At 65.2% G+C, this 7,830-nt stretch overlaps 1 protein-coding gene across 1 annotated transcript; it reads left to right on the top strand.

The window, feature by feature from the left end:
- Nucleotides 1-1,707: 1,707 nt before the first annotated feature.
- On the top strand, nucleotides 1,708-4,257 carry CRABP2 (cellular retinoic acid binding protein 2). The gene is made up of 4 exons (XM_088535409.1): nucleotides 1,708-1,786; nucleotides 3,086-3,264; nucleotides 3,929-4,045; nucleotides 4,201-4,257. Exons 1-4 carry the CDS (start codon nucleotides 1,717-1,719, stop codon nucleotides 4,249-4,251), a joined length of 417 nt encoding a protein of 138 aa, XP_088391535.1. The 5' UTR covers nucleotides 1,708-1,716; the 3' UTR covers nucleotides 4,252-4,257.
- Nucleotides 4,258-7,830: the final 3,573 nt, after the last annotated feature.

Below are 7,830 nucleotides of genomic sequence, written 5' to 3' on the forward strand. Positions count from 1 at the left end.
GGATTTTAGCAGCTCGATCCAGGCCACTGCCGGCTGTTTCCAGAGGCTGATCCAGCCGTTGGGTCGGGAGACGTTGCTCTTTGCCCGTTGCCTCCGCGTCTCCGGATTAATCCGTGCCTAAGTGCCGCGGCCTCGCGGGCTATCGGCGGATCGGCGGGGCCGTTTGGGTTTATTTGAAGATGGGAGCTGGAATGTTTGTCTGTGAAAGGGCCGCCCGCCCCAGGGCTTTCCAGGGAAGGGAAAGGAGAGGGAAGCGGAGGGGTGAGAAGAATGGAAAAAAAAAAAAAAAACAAGAGTTATCCACCCTTTCTAGTGGAATTCCTTCCAGATGTGGGGCTGCCGGAGGCTCGTTCCCTCTCCCTCAAATCCGTTATTAATAATCCCAGTGGATTTCCGCCCCGGGCCGGGTCACAGTGCAGTCCTGAGCCAGGAGGGCAGCACGTTGGGGCCAGGAGCCGGGTAAACGTGGGGGCAAACAGCGCCTGGCTGGGGGTGGCCAACCCGGATGCTGAAACAAGCCACTTTTACCCTTTTCTGGGGTTTTTTTGTGTGTTTTACACCGGGAGGAGGCAGTTGCTGCCCCATTAGACAGAGGGGCTGGGTTGATGCTTCCTCTCTCCCAAAAACACCGCGCGCGGATGGTGCCGGGTGGGCGCACGGTGCTCCTAGTCGTGCTCCTGTTTTCCGATGCAATTCCCCCTTTGCCCGTGGCCATCCCGTGCTCGCTCCCTAGGCACAGCTCCGTGCGGCCGCAACGCTGGAGGCAAAGCCACGTTCGCCCTCTTTGTCAGCAATCCGGCTCGCCGGGGGATTAGGAGCACGCGGCAAGCCAGGACTTGGCTTGGCGAAAGTCAACGTGCAAAAATCTGGGGTCGAGGGGGATGTGGCTGGGAGGAGGGTTGCTCCATGCAGCCAGCACAGGGATTTCCATGGAGCAGCGCAGGCCGGTGGAGGGAATGGGGGAACCTGGATGCAGATGGTCCCATGGGAGCTTTGGTGCTTCACAGTGCGCTGGGACAGCAGGACCTGCCCCCACATTGCAGCAATGCCCTGTGCCTCAGTTTCCACTTTAACCCGAAGCAAGCAAAGCTTTTCCATACAATGAACCTGTATTTTCCACCTGGAGGATCTTGCACGAGACCCTCGCGCAGGCTGCCAGCCCCAAATTAAAACCCCAGGCGACAATTCATCACACTTCAAGCGGGCCAAATTTCTCGGGGGTTTCACCTCGCCTTAGCCGTTAATCTTCCCGCTTTCCCCCAGGCCCAGAGCCAAAGCAAACGCCGCAAGCGCCGGGGGCTGTTTTAGAGGGATGATGCCGGGGCAAAGGCGCCGCAGGGATCCCCCACCGGGCGTTATCCGCCAAAATGCCTGGGATCTCCGGGGCTTTGCGGCCGCGCTGCGGGGCCGGGGCGGTTTGGCAGCTTTGCAAGCAGCCGGGCGCTTTTCTCGCTTGCAAAATCCCCCAGGTGAGCGAGCAACACCCCTGCGCTCCCGCTGCGAGCTCGCCGGGGCCGGGGCCGGGGCCAGGGGGCTGGAGGGGGTGGGACCAGCCCGGCAATAAAATGCCACATCCAGGGCACGGAGCGCGGAGCAAACGCGGAGCGAGCGAGCGAGCGAGCGAGCGAGCGAGGCGGCCGCCACCTGCACTCGGCATCGGGCGCGGAGGGTCGCACCGGTCCCCCCCGCCCCAAACCTGCGCCCGCCGCCGCCGCGATGCCTAATTTCTCCGGCACCTGGAAAATGCGGAGCTCGGAAAACTTCGAGGAGCTGCTCAAAGCCCTGGGTGAGCGGGTGGTCGCGGCGCTTCCTCCCCATCGCGGGCGGGGAAACTGAGGCACGGGCCGGGGGGCGCCTCCCCAAAACGCGGGGCCCCGGCCCCGAGCGTCACCCGGGGGGGGTGGCAGCGGGTCCCCCCGCGGGTCCCCCCGCCGCTCCCCTCCGCCTGACCCCGCCGCAAGCCGCGCAGCCGCTGGAGCGGAATATTTTCCAGGTTAGGGGAGACGTCGGGAATCCAGGCGGGGAATTAGCGCGTTCTTGGGTTTCACTCCCGTCCTTTGTCCCCCCACTCCCACCTTCTCCCTGCCTCCACCTTGGGGGGAAAGGGATGCCCTCGGGCAGCAGTGGACCCACGCGGCTACATTTTTTGCTGCATTTTTTCTCCTTTTTTTTTTTTTCCTCTCCTTTTTTGCTGCTTTGTTGCTATTTTTTTTTTCTGGGGGTGGTGGCTTCTCTCCATCCCCCCCCGGGAAGGTGCCGCCACCGGCGCTCGGTGCAATCCGGAGATCCCGGCTCTGAGTCAGGCCTCAGGCACTCGGCAACTCCCCCCCCCCCCCCACCCCGCCCCCGTTTTGGGTTTTTTTTGGAAGATTTTGCTCCTTTTTGTTGCCTGAGGTTTTCCCTGCGTGCGAGGGAGGGAGGGAGGGAGGGACGGGGGGGTCCGAAGGAAGCAACGCCCTGGGATGAGCCTTGGATGAATGGGGGGAGGGTAACGGGGTGGAGGGGGGGGCCGTGTCCACCCCCTGCCCGTGTCGGTGGCCGCAGGGGGGGGGCCTGGCCGGGCGCTGACCCGGGATGGGGGGCAAGTTGCAGGAACAATGTCCCCAAAGAGCAGCAGGGATCGTGACGGATGAGCTGCCGCGGGGACAAAGCCGCCCGCTGCCCCCGGAGGCCCCCGCTGCTCCTCTGCCGCGTCCCCTCGCAGCGCCGTTCCCCTGTCCCCAAGTCCTCAGAAGGGACTTTGCTAAGCAAGCTGCAAGCTCGCCGGTCCCTTTTGGGCCCAAGCGGGAGCAATTGCTCCTCGATGGCACCTGGCAGTGATGGATGGGGATGAAAACATGGCAGCATCTGGGGGGCGGTGGAGGGAAGGGGGGAGTGGAGAATGGATGGTTGGGGCTTGAAAAGGCCCTGGTGCCCAGGAGGGGGGGTTGCTTCCCCCCTTCCCCGCAGAGTCACTTAACCTCCCGGCTCTGGGTCACGCAGTGGGGAAGGGGTCGGGTCGGGGTCCCCCTGCCGTGGCCGGGCTGGGGACGCGCGCGGCCTCGCGCCCGGCCGGGCGGTCACGCCGGCGTGGGGGGCCCCGCAGGCGTCAACGTGATGCTGCGGAAGATCGCGGTGGCGGCCGCCTCCAAGCCGGCCGTGGAGATCAAGCAGGACGGCGAGAGCTTCTACATCAAGACCTCGACCACGGTGCGCACCACCGAGATCACCTTCCGCATCGGCGAGGAGTTCGAGGAGCAGACGGTGGACGGGAGGCCCTGCAAGGTGCGGGGGGCCCGTCCTGAGCCCGGCACATGGGGCTGAGTGAAGGGCAGGTGCTGTGCATGCAGATCTGCTTGTGCACGGGTGCATGTGTGCATGGTGCCAGCATACAGATGCTTGCAAGTGTACAGGCATGTGCATGCACAGTGCAAGCATGCAGATTCAAGCATACAGATGGGTGCATGCACAGCACCTGTGTGCAGATGCCTGCAGATGTACAGAGGCATGAATTTGTGCATGGTGCATGCACGCAGAGGCAAGCATGCACAGTCTGTATACACAGGTCTGTGCAAGCATATAGATACATGCATGCACAGTGCAAGCATGCAGATCCATACATGCATGCAAGGTACAAGCATACAGCCAAGTGCAAGTGTGCATGCATGGTGCTTCTGCACAGATGCATGTGTGCAGAGATGCACCTGTGCATATTTTGTGTGCATAGATGCATGCGTGCATGTTACTTGCAAACACACACACCTGCATGGTCTTACTGGCACTGTCCTGCCCCATCTCCCACCAAGCCATGTCCCCAGGTCACATGCCAGCCTGGGGACACCAAATGGGCCTATGTCACTGGGTGTTGATGGATGGCCCTGTGTGGGGGTGGGTGGAGGGGGGCTGCAGGGTGCCCCCCACCCCAGCGTCCCCCCTCTGCCCACCGCAGAGCTTGGCCAAGTGGGAGAGCGCCAACAAGATGGTCTGTGAGCAGCGGCTGCTCAGGGGCGACGGGCCGAAGACGGGCTGGTCCCGCGAGATGACCAACGATGGGGAGCTCATCCTGGTGAGGCCTATGGGGAATGGGGTGGATGTGGGGATGGAGGGAGCCTCCTCCCGGCTCCAGGGGTGCTGCAGGGCCCTGGGAAGCGCCCCAGGCCGGTGCAGTGTGGGAAGCTCCTGCAGCATCTGCCGGGATTGACGCTCGCTCCCTCCTTGCAGACCATGACGGCCGACGACGTCGTCTGCACCAGGGTCTATGTCCGCGAGTGACACTGCGGACCCCCAGGGAGGGACCCCCCGACACGATGTCCCTCCCGTTTGATCCAAGCTGCATTTTGTACCGCCCGCCGTGGACGGAGCGGCTTTCCCACAGCTTCCACTTGCTCCCGGCCCCGGTATTTATTTGTTAATATTTTATCGCAAGACCAAGCAGCTCTGCCGGGCTCAGCGCCCCCCTCCACCTGCTCCCGGGGGCCTCTCTGCTGCCTCCATTCCCCTCCCGCTTTTTTTAATAAAAGTCTCCAGGGCCCTGGCCTCATCCATGGAGAGCAGGAGAAACCTGAGAGCTCTGGGAACGGGCGCCTGGAAAAGGGCCACCGTTCATTGGAGCCGGAGCGGGACCCCCTGCAGCGAGGAGCGCTGGGGACAGACCCCGCCACACATGCACCTCCAATGTCCCCGCTCCGGTACCGCTCCCGCGGGATTGTGCAAACCCACACGGCCCAGCCCCGCGTGGGAAGCGGAGGCGCCGATGGCCCCAGGGCAGGGAGGGCCGAAAGGGACACGGCAGCGTCGGGGTGGGTCATGGGGACTTGGGGACACGGGGAGGGGTCTGCTCTGTGTCACCGGGGTTGACATGATGGTGTCAAACCTGGCTTAGCGCATCCTGCCTGTGCAGCGCAGGTCTGGCCCTCGGCCCTGCGGTAGCTGCTAATTGCACTTAATGATGCAGCTGCTATTAACTATGCTGGGGGCCCCGGGGAGTCCCTTTGTGGGGGGTGGCTGAGCATCCTGGGGGGGGCTCAGCCTGGCAATGCCCCATCCAGGGGGATGCCCCAGGATCGATGGCTTTTCCCCTGCAGAAAACGCCAGGAAGGGCATAAGGGCAGCCCCTTTTTGGGGGAGAAAGAGGAGGATTAGGGGCCGTGGGGGGATCTCTTTGGTGCAGAGCTGGCTCCTCCACTCACTGCCGAGGCACCAGGAGAGCCCCCGAAGCAGCAGCTCGCAGGGCCCCTAATGAGAAGCAGGCGCCCGCTGACCGCCCCCCTCTCCTGCTTTTCCCATTTGGAGCGATATCTCCTTTCCCATTTGGAGAAATATCCCCTTTCCTGACGGCTGCCCCAGGGACGGCTCCAATTTGTCTCTTCCGCGCCAGAGGGGAAGCCAACGCGGCTGGGGCTAAAGCAGAGACAGACTTGGGGATGGGGGGGGGGGGGCACATCTGGATGGGGGGCAGTGCCAGCTGTTTGGGGCATCGCCGGGAGCATCCGGCTGTGTGGGGACCATTGGGAACTCCCTTGTGATTTGGAAGCGGGGGGGGAGATGCTGCGTGGGTGGCACCGGGTGCCCCCAGCTGCCCGAGGTGCCTCTAATCCCGCACTAATCCCTCCCCCGGGTGACCTGTGTTCCCGGGCGCCCGGGTTCTCCCTGTTGTACTGAGCAGGGGGGCAGGTTATTCCCGTGCATGTTCTGGGGGCTGCCGGCGCCGATCCGGGACAGAGAAGCCCTGGCCGGGGGCCAGCATTGTTCTGCGGAGACCCCGGCCCCCCTTCCTCCTCCTCCTGTTTCTCCTCCTCCTCTTTCTCCTCCTCCTTCCAGCCGCATCTGGTGCCGGCCGCTCTGCTCTGTCCCCTGTGCCCGAACCGGGATGGGGAGGACGCGTTTTATGGGGCGGGGGCGGCACATTGAGCCTGGCTGGGGGGGTGTCCCGGGTTGCGAGGGCAGGAGAGGACACGATGGTGCAAAACGGGCCGGGAACTCGGCGGGATGGCGGGGAGGGGATCGGGGGCAAAGCCGCTCTGCATCCCCCTCCTCCCCGCAGCCGGGCCGCGGCATCCGGCCGCGCTAGGCGGGATTAGGGCGGCCAGACCGGCCGGCGTCGCGCGGGGCCGCCCCAGCTCCGGCCCGCTTCCCGCCCGCTTCCCGCTCCCTTCCCACCCGCTTCCCGCCCGCTTCCCGCTCCCTTCCCACCCGCTTCCTGCCCGCTTCCCGCTCCCTTCCCACCCGCTTCCCGCTTCCTTCCCGCTCCCTTCCCGCTTCCTTCCCCGCCCGTTTCCCGCTCCCTTCCCGCCCGCTTCCCACCCGCTTCCCGCTCCCTTCCCACCCGCTTCCCGCCCGCTTCCCACCCGCTTCCCGCTCCCTTCCCGCCCGCTTCCCACCCGCTTCCCACCCGCTTCCCGCTCCCTTCCCGCCCGCTTCCCGCCCATTTCCCACCCGCTTCCCGCTCCCTTCCTACCCGCTTCCCGCTCCCTTCCTACCCGCTTCCCGCCCGCTTCCTGCTCCCTTCCCGCCCGCTTCCCGCTTCCTTCCCGCCCGCTCCCCGCAGCCCCGGGCGGAGCTGCCGCCTCCCGCCCCGCTGTCACCGGCCCCGCGCTCCGCCCGCTCTGCCTCAGTTTCCCCGTGATTCAGCGCGCGCGGCCCCGGCAGCAGAGGCAGGGCAGGGAGTCTGGGATAATGACAGAGCGGAGAGGGGAAAATCCAGCTGCAGCCGCCGCGGAAAGTGTCCCCGTTCCCGGGGCGCTGGCGAACGTGGCCAGGGCAGCCAGCGCGTGCAGGGAGCCCCGGGGCCACCAAAGGGCTGGGTGACTTCAAAGGGTGCCCAGGGGACGCGGGAAGGTGCTGACAGGGCAGGGAGGGAGCCCAGCTCCAGGGAACAGCAGGGCCTGGAGCATCCGTGCTCTGGGACTCAGGGATACGGATGTGCTGGGCTGGGGGTGGCTTCCCAATGGTGTCCTGGGGAGTGAGGCTGGGGTGTCCCCATGGATGAGCCGGTTTTTGTCACCTCCTCCGTGTGCCACACTAGGGGGTGGGATTGAGGCACCGGATCCAAGCGGGCAGCAGGAACACTGCGGACAAGGCAACGGCGGGTTGCTTTTAATGCCACATACAAAGTTTCCCTCCCAGAAAAAAAAGAAAACCCTAAATTCTTCCAAAAATAAATTAGAGGGATGGGTTTTTTCCCCCCTACCCCCTTCTGTTCTGTGCAAAAAGAAAGGAAAATCCCCCTCCGCCCCCCAGGGCCCAACCTAGGCTTCAGCAAGGAAAGAAAACGGACAAAGCAAGTTAAACAGGTCCAGCGCGGGCCCCAGGGCGCGAGCCGGCGTCCGGAGTCCGGATCCGCGCACGGAAAAGCACCGGACGGAGCCGCAGCCACCAACAGCGCGGGGGCCTCCCGCAAGCCCTGGCACTGAGGGTGAGGGCAGCGCAGAGGAGGTTCCAGCGTCCCCCGGCCCCGTGTCCCTGTGCGGCCACGCGGCTCCGCGTGACGCTCGGCACCGCTGCTGCTCGGTGACGGCCGGGGAGACCGAGGCACACGGCGAGGCCCGGCCTCCTCCTCGGAACCGGAGCGGGCAGGAATTCCCGACGGCTTCCGCCTCCCCGCGACTCCGCAAGCTGCATCCTGCTGCCACCAAGCGCAGCCCGCGCTCCCCGTGCCCCCGAGCGGGACCCTCCGCGCGGGCAGGGACGCTCCGAACGCGGAGGCCGCCCCGCAGCCGGCTCCTGGGGGGCACGAGGGAGGCGAGGTGCCGCCGGAACGGTGACCTATGTACATCCCTGAATGTCACGGCTCTCTGCCACCCCTTCCGCGCGGAGCCGCCCCGCTCCCCGGCCCCTCCGCGGGAGCAGCCC

Source organism: Tinamus guttatus, unplaced genomic scaffold, assembly GCF_059628265.1.
Source record: "Tinamus guttatus ecotype Peru unplaced genomic scaffold, ASM5962826v1 Tinamus_guttatus_pri_ptg000629l, whole genome shotgun sequence".
In the NCBI taxonomy this organism is placed as follows: Eukaryota; Metazoa; Chordata; class Aves; order Tinamiformes; family Tinamidae; genus Tinamus; species Tinamus guttatus.